Below are 27,977 nucleotides of genomic sequence, written 5' to 3'. Positions count from 1 at the left end.
GGCTGTGCTCACAGTTTCCTCTGGCGGCATGTAAAGGCTCCACAAAGAACCCGGAGTTCAACTGAGGCTGCTGGGTCGGCCTGAGGATGGACCCCAAGCCCTGAGAGCTGCTGCCGGACCCAGGACCTGCCAGGAGCATGCACTGAGGCAGCTGCAGGCCACACTGTGAGGAGGAGCAGCCCCAGAGACACCCCAGCGAGCCCCATCCCCGAGAGCCTCTGAGAGCAGAGGGTGTTGCCAGCAGAGGCCAGTAAGTCAAGGCTGCCAGAGCAGCCTGAGGCTTGGGACCCCTCGTGGAGGCCATGGCCAGGCTGCCCCGCTGATGGCACTGTGAAGCATGTGAGGCTCTGAGCCAGAGGCGAGCAGGAGAAGAGAGGTAAGGGGCCAGCTCTCAACTGCAGCAGCCAGGGGAAGGGGGCTTGCGGTGGATGGGCCAGGGGTGAGCGACCCTGACTCCTCCCTCCATCTGGGGGTGTGCAGCTGGACCCCACAGGGGGTCATACGTTGCTTTTACTTGGAGCCAAAGCAAGCATCGGACTAGGCAGAGGACTGTGAGCACTGGGCAGGGTGGTGCTGGAGCACACACAGGCGTGTGGGGCCGGACGTTGAGGACTTCGCTGGTGGACCCCACGCAGCTCTTTCAGATAACGAGCATGTGCGGTGACCCCGAGTGGCTGTCAGACACTGGGTGGTAGCGGGTACACGTATGTGTGTAGGTGCGGACTTGAGCGGGCAGCAGGCTGGGAGCTGCAGGGTAGCGGAGGACCTGGCAAGTTGTGTTACGTTCTGGGCTCCTGCACACCCAGGCGAGAGAGTATGCTAAGGCTGAAGCACGTGTGAGCCAGACCTGAGGCAGTGGGAGCCCTCTTTCAGAAAGTGCCCCGTGCCGGGCCGGGCTGTGTCTGCTCACAGACAGGCTCCCAGCGGGCCAGGAGCAGAGGCGTCCTGTGCAGGACAGAACATGTCACTTCCAAGTTTCTGTCAGTGGGGCAAAGTGCTGTCCTGACTTTCCCTCTGTGCTCAAGGACACAGCAGATGGCCCCCAGGTCTCCAACTAGCAGGGTATGCTGAGAAACTGGAGGACATGCTTTGCCCGGCAGCTTTATGAGGGGACACTACAGGCGCCACATACAGAGTCCCCTGAAAACACTCGCATGAGATAATTTCCAAACAAATTTTCTGCTGGTCCCTTCCCTCTCCCTGTGACATCTGTGTCACAGGCCAGCTATTGCCTCTGCTGTGGGATTACGAGAGTTCCCAGAGGGCAGTGTGATTACTCAGAAAAAGATCCGTTTCCACGGGGGCTGGGAAGAAGACTGAGAACACCAGCTAGCTCAATGCTCTCCACACGAGTACAGGCAGAGTATGGTGGAGATTATGAGCTGGCTCCAAGTCTGAGCTCTTCTGAGTGTTAGCTCAGTGGCTCTGGAAGATAAGTGAATTCCTAAGCCTCAGTTTCCTGATCTGTGAAATGGAACACCCAGCTTGGTGTAGTAGATGAGCAGGCACGTGCAGCTACTCCACAACACACACCTAACCATGTCCACAGCACAGTGACTTCAGGGCCGCCGAGTCACACATCATTGTTCTCTAGGTGCAGCACATGAGACCTTTGCCCTTAGTCCAGTGCCTGTGTACAAAGCCTTCTAAAAACTGAACACCAGCTATCGAGAGCCCAATCACCAGAACTGCCCACAGGGGAGAACAAGCACCCCAACTCTTTCCCTGCCCTGCACATACTCTGCTAAGGCAGCAGTTCTCAAACCCTGTTACAATTCATAACTGTTATAAAGCAGCAGCAAGATAATTTTATGTTTGGGGGGTCACTACAACATGAGGAACTGTATCAAGGGGTGAGGGCTTTGTATCTAGGACTTCAGTTTGAGGCCACCTGTAAGCATTTTTGCATCCTAGAAGTACACTCTAGGGAAACATACAAAACCTCCAATGCTAACCTTGCAGGCAGTGATACCCTGCACCATCCTGGATGCTCCTGGTCCGCTTACCAGCATCCCTGTCAGAACCTCAGGGGACAGGAGCATGGAGCTTCCGTGGTCCCCTAAGAGGACTGCCAGTCACACCTGTCTTACAAAGGGACAGGCAGAGGACTAGTGCCACACAGTACCAGTGTCTCTGAGCCCAGGGGCAGCAGGTTTTCTCCTCCGGCCCCCAGAGTGCCAAACCCACCCCGAAGTTTTCAGAGGCATTTGGAAAGTGGCCGTGCAGCGTGTGCCTTCCAGCCCGGGCTCCTGGGGTGGGTGACACTGAAGGTTTCCTGCCACAGTCTGGACTTGGTGGCTCTCTGGCCTCTGCACGCAGCTCCGGCTGGACAGAAGTTGTGACTTTGTGAGCCCACAAAGGTCCACAGAGTTGCCCACTGGGCTTAGCGAGCAGGCACTTTATCTCATGCCATCCCTACCCTTGCTCTAGGAAATGGGTTCTGGTTTTAGCACGCCCTTTTCAGATGGAAGAATGAAGCTCAGGAAGGTCAACCTGCCTAACATGACAGCTTGTGACCATGGGACTTGAACCTAGAACTACGGTTCCCAAGCGCACGCTTTCTCCACATCTGCATCATAGAAAGCGCGGCTGCGTACTCCACATCGTCCCTACAACCTAACACCATCCCCAACTCCCTGCATGTGAGGGCCAGTGCTTGGGTAAACATTCGCCCACGTGACCAGACGGATGAAGGCATTCTCTCATCAGCATCTGGGGAGATCCTACAGGGCTGCTATGTGGGAGCTCACCACCTACCTACCCCGTTCTCACCTAACAGTTCCTGAGGCAGCATCAGGCACCTGGAAACAAGCAGAGCAGACAGAAGGCCCTCCAGGACAGGCAGCCAGCCTCCGGCCTCTCACTGAATCATGGCCTGCTTCATCTGGGATATTCTAGACTTAAAGTGCACACAGTGGAACCTAAGCCTAGAGGAATGAGGCAGGCAGGTGGTAAATAATTCCATGAACACCCAGCAGATGGCATAAGTCATAAGAGGTGGCTCTGGGATCTGAGAGGGTCCCCAAGATGAGCAGCACTGTCCCAAAGGTACAGAGGTGAAAACCGAGGTGCAGAAACATAGCACCTCTTCCATGGTTTCTCCATCAGTGGGCCGAAAGAAACATTTCAGCTCTAACCTGGATGCTCTAGCCAAGCCCACAGTCATCTGGCACAACCATGTAGTAGAAATCTCCAGAAAGAGCTAATGTACGGAGAGGTGGATCTTTTCTGTAAACTTATGTGACACGCCAGAAACCTTACTTGGGGGAGTTTCTGTGAGAAAGCTGAACCCTGCTTCTGATGACTGACTCATCAACTGCTTGAGGGAGGGGTTATCGCACCCTGCTCCCTGTGCACATCGCTGTGAGACACATTCTGATCACAGGAATGCTAAGATGCTGGGTGGGGAGCCAGGCCTCTGACAATCAAGCCATTGTGCAGGTCCATTCCCTGGTAAAACCAGCCTGTCTTGGGGCCAGCGGCCCTGGAGGCTTGGCCGCTGTCAGTCCTCAAATAGGCAACTGAGACCACCACAGAAAAGCCCAGAAGGAACTCTTATCCTCACCTCCCAGGGATTCCTGGTTTGCAGAATGCCAAAGTCCTGCCAGGGATTGATCCTCACACAGCCCCTGCCGTGGAAGGCTGTATTTCCTTTCCCTGCTAACTGAACCTCCAGAACCCACTCAGACAGCAGAGAAGATCTGCAGGATGGATGAGTCCATGAGCCATGAGGCGAACCACAGGCCTAGCTCTCAGTCATACCGACCATGGACCCTGAGGGAAAGCTCGACCTCCCTTCTCTCCCCCGTCCTGGCTCCATCACAGGACCCTGTGGCTCCCCTGAGTGTTGCCATCAGCATTTGGAGTGCCTGCTACTGTGGCCCCCTAAGCACAGGAGCCGCATCTCCTTCCTGCTCTCTCTCATGACTGGCCAGGAAAATAGAAGGACTGCATGTAGCCCTTGGCATCTATTTGCCCAGATGCTACACTAGGGGCCTGGTATTCTTAGGGGATTCTAAGAAGCCCACACTCTGGGAGCCAACCAGGACAGTCTGAGCTCTGGTGTGGAGATGGTGGCCTTAAGAAGACCCACCTTAGGAACAAAGACTGCAGGAGAAGGTTCTCCAGGAAGAAAGCATGTGAAGGCAAGGTGCCTGTAAGGACGATGACCTGATGCCATCTGAGTTTTATTCAGACCTGCAAGTGTGTATGAGTGAATTACGGAGTAGTATGTTGGCCTAGCACACCAAATGACCTGGGTTTAATTCCCCAACACCTCCTAAACTGGGGAGCTGGCCACAGGACCTGACACTGCAGCAGAGCAGCTGGAGGGTCAGGAGTCTCAAGGTCATGCCAGCCTCAGCCGGCTCCTGGCCCACTTGGACAACATCAGATTCTGTCTTTTTTTTTTTTTTTTTCGAGACGGGGTTTCTCTGTGGCTTTGGAGGCTGTCCTGGGACTAGCTCTTGTAGACCAAGCTGGCCTCAAACTCACAGAGATCCGCCTGCCTCTGCCTCCCGAGTGCTGGGATTAAAGGCGCGCGCCACCAACACCTGGCCAGACTCTGTCTTAAGTCCACTTTTGAGCACATGGGTGCGAAAGCTGGCTCAGAGCCCAGCCCCACCATCTGGCAGCTCTGGTCCTTGTCCTCACCCCATATCTCTGTGTGTTCATCTTTGAAATGGGGGTAATGGCAGTCCCTGCTTACAGGGTGCCTGGGATGCTTGAGGGAGGCAGGAAAGCGCTCATCCTGAGGCTCAACGGATGCGCCCATCCCTGTTGGCTGAAGTGACCCCCATGCCAGCTACTCAGCTGGGCTCACAAGAAAAGCTCTGGGCAATACCCAGGTTTTCCAGGAAGCCACCCAGGGCAGCGCCGTGCAGCCAGCCTCAGCCCTAACCCCCCCCCCATATGGGGCTCCAGTACACACACACTAGGTATTTCAGGAAGTGCAGCGGCCAACTCAGAATCTGGACTCTCAAATGGCTTCTGCAGACACTCTTGCCTCTGCTCTGCTGGCCATGACTCTTGGCACAGAGAGGTCAGTGTGTGGACTATGGGGGAACCTCAAAACAGTTCCCAAATAATGCAGCAAGGAAAAACAACAGCAGTATCCTTGTCCCCCTGGCATAGGCAAGCCTAACCACACACCCTCTGCCCTGCAATCTCAAGGGATGACCACAGCTTGCCTCCATACATTCAGCCTTCCCTGGAAGCCGGCAGCTCGTCTGTGGCATGCCCATGAGAGCCTGGGACATCAGGCATGCCACACCCCACTCCCATCACTTCTCCAGGCATAGCTGAAGGATGTGATCCCAGTTTCTCTGCTCTGGTTCACGCCTCTGTCCATGTTGCCCACAACAGGGCTGATCTCAGGACGGAGCCAGGCGTAATGACTGGTAGATGGGAAGGCTAAGCCAGTGGGTGATGGAAACTGAATGGAGAGGACTTACATAAAGGTCTGTGACTGCTAAGCTGCGCAAGTGGGGAGATGGCTGCAGCCTCCCTGGGGCCCTCATGGCCTGCTGGTGAGGGATGATTCACAGAATCCTGGGTTGAGAAGGGTGGCCTTTGGAGACTGGTTATTCCCTCCCTGGCCTCCAGGCTGGGGGTGAATCATGGAGAACAAATGATACACACTTCCTTCTCCAGATTGTCCAAGGTGAGTCTACCACCGTTCATCAGTGATACCCATTCCAGGGTCTCACTGCTCACAGAACCAAGAGGCTCTTTCTAACATCCAAAAAGACTCACTCTTGCACTGACTTGAAAGTCATGTCTGCTCATCATCTGGTCAACAGTAAAAAGCAACCTCATCCGCGCCATTAGACAATCAGACAAACAGGTGTCTTTTATTCCTACTGGTTGGAAAGGTGACCTTGGAGTGAGGGCGCGGGGCTGCAGTGACCATCAAATCTGGGTCCTGATGTTTACTCCAGGTGACCCTCGGCTTTCCTCATTGCCCAATACAGGTATGACCTGCCTCCTTCATCAGGTGCTGCCTGGGTGCTATTAATAAAAATTACAGAGGATAACCAGCTTCAAGCTGGTCAACCCATACCTGGGGCCATCTACATATAGAGCTGTGAGAGCCAGCGGGACAGAGCATGTGGTACACACATGTACAACCAAGGACAGCCATTATTCTTAACACTATGACCACATACTCAACCTGATGGCTCGTTTTGAGACTTTCTCTGCAGTTGGTTCCCTCCTTTTCCGGGGCCAGTCGCTGGCTTGGATACCACTCTGCAGGCATACCAGACCTTTCTGCAGCTTTTGTAAGAATAACCATTTGCTGGTGTTTAAGTGTCTGCTGTGCTCTCTGCTGGCTTGGTCTTGGACTTGCCATTTCCACTCATGCTCTGGTCCTTCAGACTCACTCAGACACAGCTGGAGTCTCTAGATTCCCAGAAGCTGAAGGGCAGGGCAGCTAGGCACAGGTGGGCCTCGTGACCTTGGCAGAGGTCACTCCTCAGGTCTCCAGTAAGTCTGGGATGCCTCCTTGGGTGCGTGCTCACAACTGGCAGTACAGTAATAGCTCAGGTAGAGCAGCGTACTCTTCCAGCAGACTACAGCCTGAATGGACCAGGAGAGCACCCCCCAAGAGCCAGTCCTGCAGACCCCAAGAACACTCCCGGCCCCCTGCTGCCTAGAGGGTCACAAGGCTTCTTCTGGGGGTTCCCTGGCACACTGCCACTTCCATAGCAGGCATGCTGTGGTGTGTTCCGTACACCTGCTGCCTGACTCTGTTATCTAGTATTTCCATGACTTAGGACCGTGACTGTGTCCCCTAGAATGGCAGAGCTAGCCAGCGAAGCACCTCGGCATGTTGGGAGTCAACGGGAAAATTGCCCTGCTGTTACCTAGGACACGGGTGGGCCCCAGCACCTAACTACACGGCTGCCCTGAAGCAATGGGCTCTTGCCAAAGGGTTGCTGGGAAGATTCAGTGACGTGATACAAATGCTTGGATCACAGAAATAATTGGTTAGAGTTATTTTTTTGATTTGAACTTTTCTCATTCCTAATCTTTGAGATAAGAACTCAGAAGTATATCCCAAGCCAGTAGCTTCCGCCATGGGGCAGGAGACAGCTCTGGGTCACAGGAATGACGCTTCTTCCACAGAACAGACCACTGCCTGGGCTACAGTGTTATGACAGCAAGAGGGATGTAGACATGGAGCCTGTGCCCCCACCACATAGGCCAATGGGGCCTCTCAAATGCAGCCCCCTGGAGGCTGGGTGAGACACAGGCTCAGGGAGGCCACCTCCCCCTGAGCAGAGGCCATCCTGCCACGTGGTCACTGAAGCCTGGCTGGTGGGGAGAGGGAAGCCCGGCACAATGGAAACTCCTCACCACACAATGTGGAAAAGTGATTCGGATCCGTGTTTTTATTTTAATTTCTAAGCCAAGGAAAACAGTTGGTTTGCTTTTCTTTGTTGGTCATGGGAGAAAGCAAGGAGGGGCACTTTGACTAGAGTTGAGCTAGTCCCCAGCCCAAGACGGCTGGAATGCTGGGGGGTTACTTCTCTTGGGATGCAATTAGCTGAATAAATATCAAGAAAGAAAAGTAAACAGACTCATTATTGCCCATTCGGAACTGCCAAACTAGCAGAAGATAGGTTAGAATCCTTAGGGAAAACAAATGCTTGCTAGGGAGGCCAAGGCTGCATGAGGAGCAGAGCCTGGTGTGAGCCCCTTGGTGGTCCAACTTGGACCTTACCTGCTGCGTGTCTCCAGGCGGGACACCCTGCCTGACCGGAGGTCAAGTACCGACACTGGTCACTAACACTACTGATGAACCAGCGTGTGGGCAAGTCCCTAGCAAGGGACTCTGTTCTTCTGTTCCTTTCTGTAAGGCACTGGACTCCAACTACCCCACCAAGCTCAGGCCCCTGGAGATGGAGCTGTGAGCCCAGACTCCACCAGAACACTTGGTGACTCACTGGCTCTAATACTAGCTGGTCCGTGACTTCACATCTTTTTGAGATTACACTTCCTTACCTTTAAGTCAGGTACAATACAGATAAGACTCCGGGATTTGGAGCGATCAGAACATGTGTGAGTGGCAGTTGTTGAGTTTGGTTTGCTAGCGATGTTCTTTCAGGCAAAGGGGTCCAGTGACCACACCTGTGAGTCCCCAGCCACTCACCGTGTGCCAGCCCTGGGCAGCTGCCCAGAGGGTCAGAACTTGGTCTGAGCAGCTTTGTGGCTTGGACCTAGGTCCTCTAGGATGTGGGCCATTGGTGATATTTTCTCTAAGAAGTCAACGGCACGCTACCCACAGTGCAGCCATCCTCTGTGCTTCTTAGTGGTGTTTTGCTGTTCTTGCTATCATGGCTACCACAACATTGTACCCTCACATTTCTTTACCCAATGTGCAATGTGGGCTATACCACCCCATTTCACAGAAGAGGTACTCAGTCTTCAGGATCTCAAGTCCCAAGACAATGGCGGTGAGGACCCACACCTAGGAAGGGACCAAACTCAATAAACAGCATGGCACAGCCTCCGGGCTTGGATGTCCGGGAATGCTTAGAACCAAGTCTTTTCTCTGGTGCCAAGGTGCCTCCCTGGCATTCTGGCAGGTTCTTGGCCTCAGCACAGAGGTGTTTGTCACCAAGTAGGCAGGTGAGCTGCCCACAGAAGGTGCGGCAGGAGGGCCCACCCTAGCCTGGAGCCCAGCTTCTCCCCATTTTCCTGCAGTGGCGGGTGGGGGGGCACGACACAAACTCCCAAGGAGTCAAAGCTTTGGAAACCAAGCAAACACTGTCAAACTAAAGCCCCACCCCTCTATAGAGTAGTCCTCCACTAAATACTCTCTCTGCCTGGCCCAATGGGCCCTCTGACTGTCCAAGCATGGGCTCTGGACTTCAGTAGAAAACAGCCCCATGGAGAACAGGGTCTGATCTACAGCTGCCCATTGGCTGGGTCACAGTAAAGCCTGCAGCCAGGGTGCCCCAGGAGAGGCTTCCATTGGACGCTGTGCCACAGCAGGCGTTCAGCAGATTCGAATGGAGTGCATGAGTGGTGATGCTGGTGGCCTTCCACTGCTAACAGCAGTCAGCCCGGGCTGAATTCTGGCTATGCACCTTCTAGCCTTGTGATCTGAAGACTTGAAAACTGAGTCTCGGGTTCCCGCTTTGTGATATGGAATAAGAGTCTCTAGGGCTGGTGAGATGGACTAGTAAATAAGAGTTCTTGCCACCGAGCCCAACGACTTGAGGTTGGTGACAGGAACAGACAAGGTAGGAGGAGAGAACGGACTCCTGCAAGTTGTCCTCTGATCTCTACAAGTGTGCTAAGGCAATTGTGCCCCTACACACACACACACACACACACGTGCATACTCACACACGCACACACACATAAATATATGTTGTAAAATTAAAAAGCAGAGAAGCTACCATCAAAGAACACTGCAAGAGCACAGGGAAGTGGTCCCGGGCACATCCTAACGTCCCTCTTGGCCTATCTGACTCCCACTCATCCCTCAAGAGTCAGTGTAAAGGTCACTTTCTCAGGGAAGTGCTCCTGACCCCTCTATTAGGTCAGGGCGCTGTCATACCCTTTCATAGCACGTGACCTTCCTTCTTCCAGTTCTTGGGAGCTCTGGTGATGGGAAAGCCCCATGAGGTGTGAGGGCAGCCATATCCCCAGCGTCCAGCACACTGTCTGGCACATTGTAATGTGGGATGGACGTATGGGGAAGGGACATACTATCTAAAAAACAAGCCGGACACGTCCCTACATTCTGTTCCTTCCTGATTTAATCTCGCTGCAATGATGGGGACCCTGAAGTCATGGGCTGTTACAGCATTTGGGTTAAGAAGAGGTCAGATGCTCTCGTTGGGAGCTCTGTAGCTTGGCAAACACATAGACCGGAGCCATGTGACAGGATGCATCCTTCTATGGACAATGTCCACTACTAAATGAGTGCACTCCATTTCGTGTCTAGCGGCTCACTCATTTAGCAAACCCTTGCTGAAAAGCCTTCTCAATGCTGCAGTCTAGGAACAGGAGGTCGAGAGAGACCCTTAGAGAACATAGGTCCGGCAGGGCTGAGATAGGCAGAACACGGGGAAAGCTCAGGGATACGAGAGCACAGAAGACAGAAATGGGAAGTCAGAGTCCCAAGGCAGGGGAGACAGACTGGACACTCCTCCAAACCTCCATGCCCAGTGTCAAGCTCTTGGGCTCTGGGAGTGGCATATTCCCGATGCTTCCAGGACAACTGTTCTCTCTCTGACTCCACGATAGTGGAATGTAGCCTCCCCAAAATGTATCTGGGTGATGTCCTGTCTGACCCAGGCCAATGGCAGGGATGCGGCTGTCACTGACTCCATTTCTCCACTCTTAGGCTTTCAGAGATTTCATTCATAAAGATCAACTACCACACCGCAAGGACCATGAGGTCACTGTGTGTGACCTGCTGGTGGCTTGGATTGCTGGCCACAATTGGAGCTGCTGCAGGTCCAGAGGGTGATGCTGAGGGCGCAGAGGACGGCTCGCAGAGAGAGTACATTTACCTCAACAGGTACAAGCGGGCCGGTGAGTCTCCGGACAAGTGCACCTACACTTTCATCGTGCCCCAGCAGCGGGTCACGGGTGCCATCTGTGTCAACTCCAAGGAGCCCGAGGTGCACCTGGAGAACCGCGTGCACAAGCAGGAGCTGGAGCTGCTCAACAACGAGCTGCTTAAGCAGAAGCGGCAGATCGAGACCCTGCAGCAGCTGGTGGAGGTGGACGGGGGCATCGTGAGCGAGGTGAAGCTGCTGCGTAAGGAGAGCCGCAACATGAACTCTCGGGTCACACAGCTGTACATGCAGCTCTTGCACGAGATCATTCGCAAGCGGGACAACGCACTGGAGCTCTCCCAGCTGGAGAACAGGATCCTCAACCAGACGGCCGACATGCTACAGCTGGCTAGTAAGTACAAGGACCTGGAGCACAAGTTCCAACACCTGGCCATGCTGGCCCACAACCAGTCGGAGGTCATCGCCCAGCTTGAGGAGCACTGCCAGCGGGTACCTGCTGCCAGGCCCGTGCCCCAGCCACCCCCAGCCACCCCACCTCGGGTCTACCAACCACCCACTTACAACCGCATCATCAACCAGATCTCCACCAACGAGATCCAGAGTGACCAGAACCTGAAGGTGCTGCCGCCCCCTCTGCCCACCATGCCTACTCTCACTAGCCTCCCATCTTCCACCGATAAGCCATCAGGTAAGTTCTTCAGGAGCCCAGCTCACACAGGCCCCCGAGCCAGGCTCCATGCTTCCACTAGGGGAAGAGTCTTGTCCAATTGAGGCCAGCTCAGGACTTGCATGCTGGAGCCAGTGGGGTTGGGTGGGTGTGCGTGAGGGACTGCACTGCTCCTATAAGGTGGTAGAGGACAGAGCCCAGAAGCCAGCGACTGTGGACATGTGTCAGCTCTGTGGTCTCCAAGAACCCAGGCTTGGATATTTCGAGGCTTTGCAGTTGTCCTTAGTGGCCAGTGTGTCTCACCTGTGGGCTCACACACATGTGCAGGGTCAAGAGCTACTATTTTATAAATGTCACCTGACAAGCCGTAGGCCAGTGGGAGAGTGCTATTAAGTTCAAAGTTAAAGCTTCATGGGACGCCGGGCAGTGGTGGCGCATGCCTTTAATCCCAGCACTCGGGAGGCAGAGGCAGGCGGATCTCTGTGAGTTTGAAGCCGGGCTGGACCGACAGCCTCTAAAACAATACAGAGAAACCCTGTCTCGTAAACACCCCCACCACCAAAAAAAAAAGCTTCATAGGGGCAGGGACCAGAAGGATCTCTTGCCAAAGACTGTGAGTTTCCTTTGATCAGTTGCTGCCTAGTTTTCAACAAGGGTTTCATACACTCTCAACATACATGCCATGCTAATCTGGGATTCTCAGGACACTGTCATGGAAGAATGGAGTCCATGGAACATACCCTGGGAAGTGTAACCAAAATCCTCCCCTGGGATTTTCATGGGAATCACCTGATTGGGCTTGCAGCTCCTTGGGCACAGGTTGAGTAACCCGTTCACAAGCTCAACATGCTTGGGCCTTTACTTTGGGTCCAAGCTGGCCTCTGCTTCAGACTCTGGCAATCCTCAGTTTCGGGGGAGCCGGCTACAGGACTGCCCTCAAGGGGGCCAGTCTGTGGAGCTTGGCTTCTCCTTTATCTAGGCACTGTTATTTTCCATATGTGCTACCTGAACTCATCTCTGCAAAAGTTAACCTAAGACGGAGTACTAACTTCCTTGTTGGCAAGGAGACATTTTTACTGAAAAAAAAAATCCTGTTTCGTATCTATTTCACACTTTAAAAAATAAACAGTAGTATGAGCCAAACCTGTGTGTAGGAGGGTGGCCAGTGGGTAGATGAAGGATGGACGAGCCTGTGGTGGCCGGGGAGCTAGGGTCAGGGCACAGCACCTGTCAAAGCACCTTGAGGGAAAGACAGACCCGGACTGGATGTGGGGGTGGCGAGCAGTCCACTGGAGTGGACTGTCCTGGGTTGAAATCCTGCTTCCTCTGCTGCTGAGCAGGAGACAAGTCATCTTCCTGTCTCTGTATTCCTCATCCAAGGCTCTGGGTAGGCTTTATTTTAATCTGTTCCCAACTGACAGTTCTAGGACATGAAACACTGCAGAATGTGTGTGTGGCACTGGGCCTGAGGGAACAGCCTCCTTGGATCATGGTCTTTGCATCTTAAGACAAAAAGACCAGGGTAAACAGTTTGTCTTCGGCCCTGGTGTGCAATGCCCGATGATCATGCCATCTGCATCCACACCTGGTTTACCTCAGAGGCAAGGGAGAGGGCGGAGTGTGCTCTGTGTCCTGACAGAACTCCCAGAGGGGAAACGTGCCCTTGGGCAACATATGAAGGCTCAGATGTGTTTGCAGCCAGGCTGGTGTCACAGTCTCCAGATTGCCTTTCAACTCAGGATTTCTGGTTTCTAACTTAACCATCTCAGAACATTCCTGAGCCAGAACAAATTGGGGATAAACACCTGGATCTACATTTGGACTGCACCCCTTTCCCCTATCTGCTCATGAGAAAGCTATTTAAACTGGCTGGAAATGTAGCTCATTTGGTAGTGTTTGCTTAGCATACATGAAGCACTGGGTTCGATCCCTGTGATGCATAAAACCAGGTATGGTGGCATGTGTATGTAACCCTAGAATTCAGAGAGTAGAGCCAGGAGGATCAGAAGCTCAAAGTCATCCTTGAGCTTCTCTATATATGGAGTTCAAAAATAAATGTATACAAGTTTTTGTTCTGTTCTGAACTCCTCTGAGCCTTAACTTTCTTCAAATGAGTAGATGGTGACAAGAGTCACAGCCTCACAGGGATCTGTCGTGAAAATACTACGTGCTATGATATCATGAGGGGGTTGCCAAAATTTCCTGGGCCTCCTTTGACTTGGTGAAGACAATGGTCCTGGGGCCCCAGGAACTCAGTGCAGAGAAGGTGGCAGGTGTGTGAAAGTGTCTGGAATCTATACTGCCCCCAACCACTTCTGTTCCCCAAACTCCACACAGCAGGTCTGACAAGATTTCTCTGGAAGGGCCAACATTTCTGGAATGCAGTGGGAATTTATGAAGCCAGCATAACAAAATACCAGGAATACAATGAGCATTGTCCTGCCTCTGTACAAAATACCCCAGTGTGCTCAGTGCCTTGCAGAGAGGAAGGTGAGGGACTATGGAGTCACTGAGGTGGCATGACCAAGTCCTACTGGAGGGCATGAATGGCTCAGAGGTGACACGCTGTCTTGCACCCTGAAGGCTTTGTAAGTTTATCAGGTATACCAGGGAGTTGGGATATCCAGTTACTAGTTGGCCCTTGGTGGGAGTCGGTCTGTAAAAGGCCCAAGGGCATCGCCCTGCTACAAGTCTCTCGAATGGCCCTGAAGTCCAGCTGACTACGATCCCGCACAGGACGTGGTACCTGTAGTCTGCTGTATCTAAAGCCCCATGTGCATTCATTGGACTGTCTAAGGAAGCACAAGGCACGAGATGACCCGCGTATACTCCGATGTCTCTCTTTCTCTTCCTCTGTGTATCAGCAAAGCCTCCACAAATGCAGGTCTATCCCACCACTGAGTGTCTACACAAAAGCAGATGGAGCTGGGAGGAGGGAGGGAGGTGGCAGGGGGAAGGCTCTGCCTTTCCTAGGCTTGGGCTGAATCGGAAGGAAAAAGAAGATAAGTCTCCAGCACTGAGCTTTGCCCCAACCAATGGGCAGAGAGCTTTATCAGCCCTTCCAGCCAAGGCAGATTCCGGTCCTGAAAGATCAATTCCTCTGTGTTCTCCGCAACAGAGCCTTGACATGCTACCCGTCACTCAGCCAGGCACACCTTTGCAATCAAACCTTTACACTTAGGCCATCATAGCCTTTGGCTTCCCTCTAGCAAGTTCAGAGCCATTGCTCTTTGTGGCTGCTCAGGAAGCATCATGCCCTTCCCCAGACGGCCAGGGCAGCCACAGTCAGACAGTGACAGGCTGGCCAGACGCCTGCTAGGAGCTAGGATGAGGAACCCAGGTAGTCCATAGCCTAGCCTCCCTGGCTTCACACCTACGCATTGTCCTGCCTCCCTCAGGGCTGGCTAGAAAGAGCCATTTTGGTTTGGATGATGCTTAGAGCAAGGCCTGGGCCAATGGCCAACTAATGGCTCTTTCCTGTTAGGTCCTGCTGCTGTTGGCAAATGACACAGGAAAAGGGCAGCTGAGCCCACCCCAGGCAGCTGCCACACGCCAGTCTCTGGTCACAAAGTCCTCTGTGGAGATGGCTAGGAAGCACAGCACTGCTAGTCCCTGGTAGCACGGCACGGCCTTGCTGGGAAGAGGTCTTTAAAAATCAGCAGGCACGGGCACTTCTAGCTAGTTCCTCTCCTGCTTAGCAAGTTTCTTCAGGAATAAAGGAGGAGCCCTAAAGTCATGAAATAGAACTGCTGAGGCACCTTGGTCCCTAGCATGGCCTCCCTGTCATACAGCCTCTTGGTGCAGAGTAGGAATGGGTCATTGGACTTGTAATTGCCAGGAGAGCGAGGTTCACTATCACTTAGCCACAATTACAAATCTAGCAAGTGGCTCATCCAGGGAGCACCTTGGATACCAGTGTGGGAAAACTCTTCTAGGAATATCTGACTTACATTGGCCACTACAGACCTACCTTCTGTCATAGTTTCATGTGTATGCAAGTGGGGGTTTGGGGAGGCTTACAATGCCACACTAACACAGCAGCTGCAGCCATACCAGGCAGAACAAGGCACTCTGCCTCAGTCCTCGGAGCCAATACACAGCAACAAGGACACATAGTTGATGTCCAGGAGATGGGCATTAGGAAGACTCCCATCAATCAGGTTTGGACACACCCCTGGGTTACATACCAGCCTTTCACAGACAGCTGGGCCCAAATTCCTGCTTTCCATGTTACGACCCCTTCTCAGGACCTCACTGCTTCATGTACATTTACAATGTACATTTACACACCACCTTCTCATCCTTGGCCGCTAGCGCTTAGACAAGCTGACCAAGGGCGCTTTCCTAGGCAGATTGTCTTCCCTGGTTCTACTTCACCTGTCCTCTGAGATAGGAAATATGCATGCAGAGCATGCTCCCAGCACAGCAGCATGTCTTAGAACGACCGGTCCCCTCCTTTCTGCAGGTCACCCCCATGTCTCCTCCTTCCTGCAGGTCACCCCATTGCCCCCTCCTTTCTGCAGGTCACCCCACTGCCCCCTCCTTTCTGCAGGTCACCCCATCGTCCCCTCCTTCCTGCAGGTCACATGAATACCATGCAGGGAAAAGGACTGGGTCCAAGGTAACAGGGCTGGGGAGGTGGGACGTGACACTGAGGGTAAGGGGTGACAGGTTAGCCCTGGTTTTGACTTAGCCTGTGGGGCTGCAGACACTGAAGGGAAAGCCACCTGGTCTGCTGCCCTACAATGTGTACTGTTTCTCCTGCATTGTATTCTCCTCTTTCTAAATTGTTTCCTTAATGAATTAAGATATCCAAAGCTCATTGGAGCAGACATTTAAGAACATTCTTTGCTAGCTTCTGCCTGAGCAAAGCCACTAGAGGTTCCAGGACCATCTTCCTCACATCCTCCCTCTCTAGAGGTCTGGGGGAACTGATGACAAAGAGCTCTTTGAGTATGACCCACAGCTATCTTGCCACCCCTTGGGCCACTTTCCAAGAATGACAGTGGGCTGAAGGCCCTGGCTATTTGCAGGAGATAAACTATCAACTTTGTGACTATTATGCGTTGGGCATTTGGCATCTCAGGGCCTGAAAATAACAACAGTTTGGCACTTGGCAAGCCAGAAGTAACTGAGGAAATGCTAAGGATCAGGCGTCTGTGGCCAGCTTGCCACATGAATGGATCACTGTGGTGAATTTACTCGGTGACTCCGCAGGACTCGTGCAGACCGCCAATTCACTGCACTGCGGTGTGTCTAAACCATGATGTCCGCCAAGCCCGACGATCAAGTGTATGATAAGGTAATGATGAACACTTTGCTAAGGAGGGTTGCAGGAGCCTGCTCGAGGGGCACAGGGGAGGGTCGCTCCCTGACCGCCCAGCACTGCTGCCTTAGCTTCCGTATCCCTGGGGTGATCTGGATGGAAAGGGCCTTGGCAATCACCCAGGCGGTCCTCACCTGAGTGTCAGCAGGATGGAGCTGCAGACCCCAGCCCTAATGTCATTACTGCTCTCTTTAAAAGGATAAGTGACTCTCCCTCTTTAAATACAAAATTTTAGGTTAAGATTACCGTATACATAGAAAAATGGCAAGAAAACCAAATATTAGTTTAAATGACAAAGACTGTAATTAAATGCTTTTCTTTAATTGAAATTAGTTGGCCTAGCCGGGCGGTGGTGGCGCATGCCTTTAATCCCAGCACTCGGGAGTCAGAGGTAGACATATCTCCATGAGTTCGAGGCCAGCCTGGACCGACAGCCTCCAAAACAATACAGAGAAACCCTGTCTCGTAAAACCAAAAAAAAAAAAAAGAAATTAGTTGGCCTATGTGATCTTCTTAGGAGTAGTTCTTAAAAGACCAGGACAGACAGGCGCTGCTCAGACACAAGGCCTTGTCTGCATTTAGTCTGCCCCAGACTTCCCCACAGAAACGATCCCCTCTGTAGGATTTGTTCTGGATGTAGTTGACCATCTGCCATGGGAGTCTGTTTGCAGAAGATTCTCAAGCTGAGGGAGGTAAAGAAATGCAGCTTATATTCCTGTGAAGATGGGGCAGGCAGAGGCAGGTGTAGGGACTTTTGTACACAGCTCACCACCCTGAGAAGGCACCGGCCCCACAGCAGCCTACCACCACCTACTGGGAACACATCTACAGCCCTAACTGGATGGCAACACAGCACACTGTGATGGGAGGGAGGAGCCTGGTGCCGGAGACAGACTTGTGCACCGGTCCCGGGGCTCTGAGGGAAAGATGCAATGGTTGGCTGGTGACAGTTCTCTGAGACATGGTAGTAGCCACTCATACCTTATTCTAAAAGAGGTAAATACAAAGGCATTTAGGGAGCCTGGGCACAATGAAGCAGTCCTTCCGGGGCTGGGAAAGGCTTTCAAGAGCAGGTGGCAATGGGCTGAGGCCCTGAAGAACTTCTCTCAGCCACGGTCACCAAGCGTCAGGAAGCCATGAAGACTGGACTCAATGCTAGGCAAATGTCCTGTTTCAGGTAGAGAAAAGGGCCAAAGGGCCACAAATTACATACCAATGGCTTGTGGTCTAGTTGCAGGGTCAAATGGCAGAACAGAGGACAAAGAGGACTTTGTGAGCATATGGGAGATAAAAGGTGACCAGGGAAAGCCAACATGGGTTCCTTAAGGAGAGCCAATGAAGAAAGCTGCCCCCTTCCTCGGAAAGGGGCCATAGGTTGCTGACCACAGGGCCACTGGCCACTTGTTCAGCACCTGTGGGCCGAGAGTCCTGGCTCTGATAAATACTTCCGTGATGTGACTGCACTCAACAGTGAGCCGCCCTTCATGTCCAATGACCACCTCACCCGGGCAGTGTTGGGGGCCACCAGCAGCGGCACTGGAGAAGGCAGGCTCTACCCTGATCCTTGAAGCCCGGAAGGGGTGCTCACCTGTGTAAAGTGAGACTTCCAGGACCCTGCTAGCCTAGCCACTTCTCTCTCCCTCCCTCTCCTCTCTCTTGCAGTCCTGTTCTACCCCCCACCGGGTGAAGGTAGAAACCCAGGGTCCAAAGAATGCTAAGCCAGATCTCTGGCCCTGGGCTCCACCCCTAACCCCACCTCTTTCCTAAGTTGTTTAAACCCCCATCTCTCCTACCCAGCTGCCCTGATGGAATCCTGAGTGGGTACCTGCTTCTCAGCCTGAGACGACCACTGGACACTTCAGCAGAGCAGCATTATTTATTTTGAGGTCAAACAGGCAGGCGGGGCCCTGGAAGCCCTTCATGGGCCCTAAGGGTTCTTGGGAGACCTGGAGCTGTATCAGATGCACTGAAGTGCACCCACCTCACACATCCAATATAATTTTTACTGTAACGATTTTGAAAGAGTTTGAATAAGTCTGCTTTTGAAATTATTTGGCCAGGAGTAACTCGATTAATTTATGGTTGGCTCTGATTTCTCAGTAAACATCAGGCCTGCTCAGGAATTCTTGGGAAGTGAGAAAAATCTAAGCTACAAATTGTTTCCCAAAGTAAGAACATCTTTTATGGAGTCTAAAGTTAATAACCAACGAATTCGACAAGATGGGTGTACACTTTGTAGGAGTTTAATCATAGGCTAATAAATTTTTATTTCGTACTTCTCTTCGCATCTTGAAAGCCAGTGAGATGTTTAGGTTTCAGACATTTTCACAGACTCCTCAAAGCTCTGCCCTAAGCTCAGTGCTGAGGACAGAGTGAGTTCATTTGCACCCTCACCCCCACTGTATGGAAAAATGGTTTGCACATTGCCAACAACTTTGGCAACTTGCAGACTGTTCCTGTCTTTAGGCCACTGTTTGTACCCTGCTTCACTGAAAGGTAGTCATTGACATGGACTATGATTTTACCAAAATTCTTGAAAAATGAGACTCAAGCACTACCAAACAAAACTGTTCCCATGCCCTTTACAGGGTCTGTCTTCAGGCCTGTTCAGGATACGCAGGGGCCTGCCACTTGCTAGGGTGGACTCACACCTACAAGACACACTTGCCTTGACATTAAATGGGTAAATTGGAGTAGGACAAACTAGATCCAATTTTAATATCTGGTCATTTCTGTTGGCAAGGAGACTCAATGGAGCTAGACCATTAAGAACGGAAAACCACACCGGGTTCCGACATAAGGAAGGTGTCCTAGCCGTACCCTAGGGTGACATCAGGACTAAAGCACTCTCAGGAACACTCACGGGGATTGTGTACTCAGCCTAAGGCCATCATGTCCTGAGGCTCAGGGACTGGGCTTGGGAGAAGACACCACCAACTGCTGACTAGCTCTGGGAGGCTCGGCTTCCCAAGAGCCTTCAGATGTGTTGGTGCAGGCACCGGAGCCTCACTGCAAGGACTGAGTAAATCCAGCTGAGGCCGGTCATTCTCAAGTGACAAAGCATGATGCTACACTTGGGTCTAGCCTGGCAGCCAGCCTCAACTTGCCTTTACCAGGAAGGCAACCAATGTTTTCCATGGTGACTATGTACCCTGTACCTAGGATGTCTCAATCAGGAATGCCAGAGAGGAGAGCAGAGCTTAGACCACCACACCAATCAATACCAGGTGATTTGCTGAGAAATCAATTACTCCTGGCCAAGTAATTTCAAAATTCCCAGGGCCAGTCCCAGCACTCCAAGGCCTGAGACCTGCACATCTTGGGTCCCATGTGCCAGCATCCCTCCCCCAGCCCGGCCTCTGCCCCTCTCCAGGGAACCACACGGATCTGCTGACTGCGGCAGCCACACTGCCCTTCATGTGGAACATTCTGACTACGGTGTAAATATGGTCTTTATAGAGGTGAGCCTAGGTGCCGCCGGGTTAGTGTTGGCCTGGTGCTGTGGGCAGAGCTGCCTCTCAGAAGGGGAGCCAAGGCAAACACCACTGGCCACATGCTCTGCGCCAGAAGACGCTTCGCCCACTGCACTCTCCATGCTTGGCGGCAGGCACTCAACAAAAAGATTCTCATTGTCGGCTGCAGTGCAGCTTTGTGGCCTTCGCGGACCCTGACCTAAAACATTCGTGGTAGAGAATACCTATTAATAGGGTGTGCGTGCGCGCGAGCGCGCGTGTGTGTGTGTGTGTCTGTCTGTCTGTTAAACTATACTTGGTTTTGGAAACTCAAGAGCAAACAGCATGTGTGTCTCAAGGAAGAGGTTGTACCGCTTCTAACATATCAAGCTTGTATGGAAGGGGAGAGAGACTTCCACCTAGCCCCTGGACTGAGACCCACAGGACGGCTAGTGCTCTTTCTGAGTCACAGCAGTAAAAACTAAGGGCTTACTGAGGAACCTGCCTAAAATCACAGTGGAAGCAAAGCCACTAAGATTTGACCCCAGTGCCCCCAACACCACAACAGTAATCTTTCCCCAACCTCATACTTCCTCAGCCCCAGACTCTTTACCCAAATCTGGATGCTCTCTTTGGCCCTCTGTGGCATTATCCAAGCTTAAGGATGACAGATTTGTCACCAAGTTGTTTGTGCATTAGTGCTGAATTCTCATTGCATTATTTATTGCAGCACAGGTAGCACCGCCCCGCCCCTGCTCCACAAAGGCTTCTCATCACAGCAGGCTTTTGGTGCCGCACTTTCAATGCAATCTATACTTAGGGCTGACTTTCATTTGCTGTTTATGCTGACAGCCTTGCCTCTTACTTATGCTAACCAAGAGAAGGGGGTGTGCTGAGCTGGGTGGCTATGCAGGAAGAGCCTGGCTGCCGGCTTCGCTGGGAATTATTTTGTAGTCTCCTTTGCCTTCTGTCTGCTATCCCAGCCCTCTCATTAAGTGGCCCCTCTGTCCTGCTGACCTGGTGGAAAGCTGGGAGGCTCCCACGCCACTGTGCTTTGCTCCAGCTGTCAGGGACAGACTCTCATTCTCTGTCTCAGTCCCTAGGGCTTGGGCCAAACATAACGAAACCTTATTCTCCTCTCTGAATGTTCTTCCTGAAGGTCTGGCCTCCCCTAGCCCAGGACAGAAACTGGGGGCGAGCAAAAGCAGGAAGTGGCATCAGGGAGGGAGGAAGGGAGGGGGAGGAACTACTTGTGTGTCACACACTCTGCCCAGGCTGGGTACTTGGGGATCTGCTTGTCCTGTGTGCAGGGGAAAGGTAAGGGTGTAAGCAGCCCCTAGAGAATAAAGAAAGGAACCCACAGACTCAGCCTCTAAGCTGGCACTGGCACAATGACAAAGGTTATTCCCTGATGCCATTTCCTGTTTCAAATCAAGGGCTCAGCGGGGTGCTCCACACTGCCATAAGGCCTAGGAAGGGACCTAAATCCAAGCTTTAGTCATCGGAGTGGACTAGGTGAACCCAAGTGCCAGTTCCCTCCCCACTCGTGGACAGAGAAAGACAGGATCTCGGGAACTATAGTTAAAGCGCTGGAGAAGCTGGCCACCAGAGAAAGCCTGGCCTGGCCTGGCCTGCCCTGCCCTGCCCTGGTTCTCAAGACCCACAGCAGCCCTAAGGGGGCTGGGACTCAATAGCTATGCATTTATTTATTTATTTATTCATTTATTCATTTGGGATTTTCTTTTGGTTTTCTGAGACTGGATCTGACTACCTAGGCTGGCCTAGAACTCCCTTTGAGGCAAAGGCTGAACTTGAACTTCTGATCCTCTTTCACCACCTCCAAATCGTAGGCGGACAGGTGTGCACCACTACAGCCACTGACTGGATGGTTTCGGAGTGAGCACACAGAGTAGTAAGCACATCAAATGTCTTGGCACATTTCACCTTAGCCATGCGCAGTCTGGAGGACATTTTGAAAAGCCCACAGCAAAATGTGATGATTATCTTAACTTATGCAGTCTAGTAGGTAACCCTTGAAAACCTGCAGAAATGTCATCACTGAGGAAGATCCCAGTTTAACTGGATCTTGATGACTCAAGTCTATATCTTCTTGTGATATGAGTAATGACAAAACACAGGACATCATCGGAGGAGGGAAAGAGCCATGGTTGGAGACTGATGGATCCGCAGCAGCTATCTGGATAGCTAGAATCCTGGTGTTGCCTGCTGAAGACAGCGATGAACCCGTTTGGCAAAGCAGAGCATCAAGCCCACACAGCCCCGATGTCCGTGGCCACGCACAGTATGCATACATCTCACTGCACAAAGGAAAGGGTTTCTTTAAAAATCACTCTAAGAATATCCACCCAACTGACCTTTGTCATCCTAACAGCTCTGAGTAAGAAAAACATGACTCCTGTCTACAAACAAGAGAAACCAAGGGCGGGAGACACGAAACACCTTTCTCATAGGTCACATGTGAGGAGAGCACAGAAGTGAGCCTAGACCTTCTGACTCTCAGCACAGGCTCTTGCTTCCAAACTTACAAAACAAAAACCTGCCCCTTTAAATTGTGCTCCTTAGGTCTCAGTTGGAGGTTGTATCTGTCTGGAGTGGCATGCAGTCATACAATGTACATGTTTGTGTCTACAGGCCCATGGAGAGACTGCCTGCAGGCCCTGGAGGATGGCCACGACACCAGCTCTATCTACCTGGTGAAGCCCGAGAACACCAACCGCCTCATGCAGGTGTGGTGCGACCAGAGACATGACCCGGGGGGTTGGACGGTCATCCAGAGACGCCTGGATGGCTCTGTCAACTTCTTCAGGAACTGGGAGACTTATAAGGTGAGACCAGCGGGCCTGTATGCACTGCCTGCAAGGTGACTGGCTCACCCCCAGTCCAGAAGAACAGAGACAGGATCGTTTCTGCAAATCCATCAGATTTGCTGTCCAGGAAAGGATGGAGTAGAAACAGCATCTTACTCTTAGCCAGGGCCTCCACAATGTGATCCTGCTCTTAGGGGCTAGAAGGGGGTCCTGGGAAGCTCCCCAAAAAGGCATGTGTAGGCAACTGTGACCGTAATTGGGCCCTACCTGCAAGGTCCATTCTCTGAGTTCCCCAGTTCCCAGGACACTAAGTGCTTCCCCTTGTATGTGCACCCTGCACACGGCTTACAGCCACAGCGCGGTACCACAGCCACTGCAGCGAGGCCGCGAAGCCAAAGCTGCAACTCCCATCAGCTCCGATGCCTCTGCATACGTCCTGCTGGCTCCTCCAGTCTCCTCCATCCTGACTCTCCCTGGGCAGCCTGTGTATCTCCTGCTTCTCTCCTCTAACGCCTAGCCTCAAGGTCCTCTTTGTACGCCTCCATTCTCTCAAGGAGATGGTACAACACAGCAAGTTACCCATCCTAGGGAAGCTGAGGATAGTGCCTGGTTCTGAGAATCACTTGTAAGACTTTGGGGGCCACTGCTCAGCTGATGCCCCCAAACCACATACCAAGGGTTTCAAACCTGGAAGGACCCAGGTGGATGTAGCATGCCTGTCACAGCTCTCACCTGTCTATGCTGACGCTTACATACAACACGCATACACAGTCCATCTCCAGAGAAGGCAACTGAGGCTTGGGGGAGGTGAGGGCTCTTGTCTGAGCAATGCTGGCTGCATGCCTTCCGGGTGCCAGGCTTGCAAGTGACCACATCATCCTGTCTTTGAGAAGTTACAGAATCCTCAGGTAAGGACAGAAACAGGCTCACATGAAGGAAGGGAAAAGGTGTGCTCTTCAGATGTGTGAGTGGTACATGATTGATGGTTACAAAGGCTCAGTGACTCACCCAGTCACAAAGTCTGATACACAGGTAGCAGGGATTGGAACCAAAGCCTGCCTTATGTACTGACTATTTCTGGGACACAGGCTCCTCACTCATGCTCTCCTGGGTCTTCCTCAGCAAGGGTTTGGGAACATCGATGGTGAATATTGGCTGGGCCTGGAGAACATCTACTGGCTGACGAACCAAGGCAACTACAAACTTCTTGTAACCATGGAGGACTGGTCTGGCCGCAAGGTCTTTGCAGAATATGCTAGCTTCCGCCTGGAACCAGAGAACGAGTACTATAAGCTGCGGCTGGGGCGCTACCATGGCAACGCAGGCGACTCCTTTACCTGGCACAACGGCAAACAGTTCACCACTCTGGACAGGGACCATGACGTGTACACAGGTAGGTGCTGAAAGGGGATGAGACATCACCAACCAACTGTAGAGCTCCTGACTCCAGGGCCTGGAGCAGGAAGATGCCATGTGACAGACAGCTGTGCCAAGCTGCCTGACATTGCTTCTCAAAGCCCCCTTCTACCCACTGCCCTCAGACACGCGGCACTTACAGAAAGGGAGGGCAGAAGTACACAGGTCTCACAGCTGAGGATTGCCCTGGGCCAAGGCACTCATGCTCCAGGCTATGCCCTGCCAAGTTCTATCTGAGAACACACACTCACAGTCCACAGAGTCTGGGCTATCCACTTCATACTCCAATGCTGGCCCCAGCACCTCAGTCATGCATCCTCAGCATGCTACACACTTGAATCTGGAAGTAAGGACAGTGTGTCCTGGAAGGTTAGGGAATGTTCAGGAGCATCTGCCTCGGGTGCTCTGGTCAGGATGCAGCGGGCATTGAGGATCCTGCTCAGTGACTCTGGCTGGCTACATGTAGCACGAATGCAGAGTGGTAAGAAAGCCACTAAGAGGAAAGCAGCTGGTGGAGAAGTCATTTGTCCCTGAGTGCAACCGTAAGCCCAAGTTGTGATTAAATGAGAAACAAAGGAGAATGCAGAAAATTCCAAGATGCAAAGGTACAGCTTGACCCTGAGGGTCAACATCCCACGACCACGTCCTCCACTCCACTCGTGGCCCTGAGCCAACACCCAGAACATCTCATGGGATCCAGAGGCCCTAGGCAGCAAGGTCTGAGGCTCTGGAGGCTGAGTCTCTGCTTCCCAGGCAGACCTGGCCAACCTGCATAGCCTCCCACTAAGTTATGACCCGAAGGTGGACCTTGTCTCTAAGGAGTGAGCTCTGGGGACTGCCTCAGAGATAGTGTGTGCTTCGAACAATCCCTGGTCCCTACATACTGTCAGGTCCACAAGGCAGCCACACTAAAGACAGTTCTCACAACTTCAGGGGCCCCATGGGACAGGACCTGCCTGTCCTCATACCACAGAGACATAGCTGTCTGCTGGAAGGGTCCCAGGAAGCAGCTACTGCTCTGCACTGAGTCCTCTCTAGTGTGGTTGACTTCATCTGTCTGATGCTGGGACACAGAACTGCAGTATGTATGTACTTGAGAGCCATCTCAGGGAGTAAGGGAGCTGTCCAGGGGCATACAGGGCTAGGGCCAGGGCCAGGGTGTGGGGAGGGAGGATGCCAAGGGCTCTCCCTGTTCGCCCAATGCAATATTACCACTTGGTCCTGGTGGTATTAAGACATGACTCAGCAGAAGCTCCCAAAAAAACTCTGGAAATAAGGTAAGGCTGGGGCTGAGGCCCCCAGCTTCAGCCTCAAGCTGTCTGTGCCCCATGACCTCTGCTGGAGAAGCCTCTCCCTGAGGAACGGGTCCCCTCTTAGTCCCAACCCCCAACTAAGCCCAGGAGACTGGGCTCTTCTGGTCTTCCCTCTGCGGGGTGCCACGCCCCTGCATGCCTGCTCACACCTTGCCCACGCGTATTACTGACTGCTTGTCCTTGGCAGCACAATGCAGGCGATGTGATAGTGCCAAGAGCTTCATGGAAATACCCCCATTAGTGAAATAACATAAAAAGGGATCTGGATGGAATTGAGGCTGGCGAGGACAAGACAGGCACTTCTCAAAGGACTCATCCAGACCTGTCAATTCTTAGACTGTCAGGCAGCACGGTTCCCTTCCCAGCTCACAGATGACCACTTCCGCTTTGTTCAGCGCCACCTCTGCGTGGAACCCAGGCCAAGGGCTACCATGACCCTCGTTTATTCTTACAGCAGTCCTGTGTAGTGGGCATTGTTTTTGTCCTTTTACAGATGAGAACAGTGTCTGGGGAAGGCAAGGCCACCTATCTGTAATCCTACCTAGTCTGTTATAAAGCTAGCTGCAGAGGCAGGCCAGCCTTTGACCCCTGCTCAGGGTCCCGCAGAAGTCACTGAGCACACCATGGATGGGGAGAAACCACCTCTTCCTAAACACTCTTCACGCCTTCTCTCCTACAGGAAACTGTGCCCACTATCAGAAGGGAGGATGGTGGTATAATGCCTGCGCTCACTCCAACCTCAATGGGGTCTGGTATCGCGGGGGCCATTACCGGAGCCGATACCAAGATGGGGTCTACTGGGCTGAGTTCCGAGGAGGATCTTACTCGCTCAAGAAAGTGGTGATGATGATCCGGCCAAACCCCAACACCTTCCACTAAGCTTGTCCCCTTCCCGGCCACTCACGGCCTTTACCAGAAGCCATCGAAGCCATCCCAGCCGTGCAGACCTCAGCACAGCTCCTCACCAGCTCCTCTCAGGCTGGGAGGATAGGGTGCTGGACCCCGCTTTCCAAATCACGCTGTCAGATGATGGAAATGAACAGTGTTCTCTGTCCCTCCTGCTTTCTTACACACCAGACGGCCCCTCATACTCCCAGGAAGGGTGGAACTGCAGGCGTTTTAATTAGGTCCCTCCAAGAAAACACAACTGCCAACACCCTCAGACATGACAGACATGCATATGAGCCACCACGTGTGTGCGCTCTTAGACACACATCACACGTGGTGTTCCTAGATATGCGTATGAGGTTGCCACATACACTTAACTTTTCCACACTCCGTGCTCAAATGCTGATGCCAGCACCACAGCTTTGCCCTCAGGAGAATGCTCTTCCTCACTGCCCTCTCCTTGAACCTATGGGCACAACAGGCCATGTAGCCCCGATTTTAAAATACAGTCCTTGGCATTGCCTGGATTCTTTCTGGAATGCCCGCACGCTCATCTCTCACGTCACAGTTCCTGGCCTTCTCCCTTGGGAACCTCTCTGGGCACCTGACCAACCACTCCCCTTCCACTGTGTATTCTCCCCTTCTCCAGATGGCCCGGCAGCCAGCTACCCCCTCGGCCTGCACCTTTCTTTCTGTGTCTTAGTCTCTGGCTGCTCCCTGGAGATCAAGGGTCCTCTTCTCCCTTTTCCTCTAGCCTCTCCTCTTCTGCCACACAGACCTTTGTTTTTGGCACAATTCATTGGCCTTTGGGGAGGAAATAGTCTGGGCTCAGGCTCCGGCTGGGAAAGGGAAGGCCAGGCCAGGCCAGGAGCCGCAGTGGCGGCCACGTAGACTTGTATCAGCTTTGTGTCTTCCATTCAGACTTTAGCCTCCACATTATTTTAGCTTCCACATAACAGTACCCTGCCTTGCCAGAGACACTCCATTGGAGAGAAGTCACTGCCAACATGTTGGGACTCCCAGACAGCTGCAGCTTTGAGGTCCCGTGCTCACAAGGAACAATATGCACCCTGTCCCCAGAAGACGAGGCCACACAAGGAAAGCCTAACTACTTTCCATGAGCCGCAACGCCCTCAGGGCTGCTGTGCACTGCAGCATGGTGGCTTCTAGAGTCCTGCTGGGCTTAGAGGTATCACATGACTGCCATGCCAGGAGCAACAGATAAGTCAAGAAGGTGAGACCCTCCCGGTGGGTACATGTGCCAGGTGTGTGAGCTGTGGGCCATTTGGTACTGTCCACATCTGGGTGCATGCCTATTACCTCAGCATTTCTCCCAGTGTGCCATGTAGCATGTTCTGTTTATGTATAAAAGGGAGGTGTTTTTGTCTTTTTTTAAAAATATATTCCCAGACTATCCTTGTAATGACACAAATCTGCAATAAAAGCCATAAGTGCTATGTGGATGCACCCACACCGTGTGCTGCTGTTCAGGAATGCCTTCCTGGGGCTTCTGTTAGTAAAAGCAGGATACACAGCATCTAGCATA

At 52.5% G+C, this 27,977-nt stretch overlaps 2 protein-coding genes across 2 annotated transcripts in view; one reads left to right on the top strand and one right to left on the bottom strand.

Annotated features, from left to right (window-relative positions):
* The window catches only part of Ralgps1 (Ral GEF with PH domain and SH3 binding motif 1), a gene marked incomplete in the record, with an annotated part of 230,742 nt that overhangs the window by 83,890 nt on the left and 118,875 nt on the right, over positions 1–27,977 (bottom strand).
* On the top strand, positions 29–27,898 carry Angptl2 (angiopoietin like 2). The gene is made up of 5 exons (XM_040735631.1): positions 29–376; positions 10,364–11,229; positions 22,639–22,832; positions 23,937–24,207; positions 26,223–27,898. The coding sequence occupies exons 2-5, from the start codon at positions 10,413–10,415 to the stop codon at positions 26,420–26,422; spliced, it is 1,482 nt and encodes a 493-aa protein (XP_040591565.1). The 5' UTR covers positions 29–376; positions 10,364–10,412; the 3' UTR covers positions 26,423–27,898.

The sequence above is a fragment of the Mesocricetus auratus genome, unplaced genomic scaffold (assembly GCF_017639785.1).
Source record: "Mesocricetus auratus isolate SY011 unplaced genomic scaffold, BCM_Maur_2.0 Super-Scaffold_100047, whole genome shotgun sequence".
NCBI classification, from domain to species: Eukaryota; Metazoa; Chordata; class Mammalia; order Rodentia; family Cricetidae; genus Mesocricetus; species Mesocricetus auratus.
This window is presented reverse-complemented; position numbering and strand designations above follow the sequence as displayed.

Excerpts from the sequence above, each read along its gene's own strand:
- Angptl2 (XM_040735631.1), top strand. The coding sequence starts at position 10,413 with ATGAGGTCACTGTGTGTGACCTGCTGGTGGCTTGGATTGCTGGCCACA. Across the intron at positions 11,230-22,638 it reads TTCCACCGATAAGCCATCAG|GCCCATGGAGAGACTGCCTG; the intron begins GTAAGTTCTTCA and ends TTGTGTCTACAG. Across the intron at positions 22,833-23,936 it reads GGAACTGGGAGACTTATAAG|CAAGGGTTTGGGAACATCGA; the intron begins GTGAGACCAGCG and ends GGTCTTCCTCAG.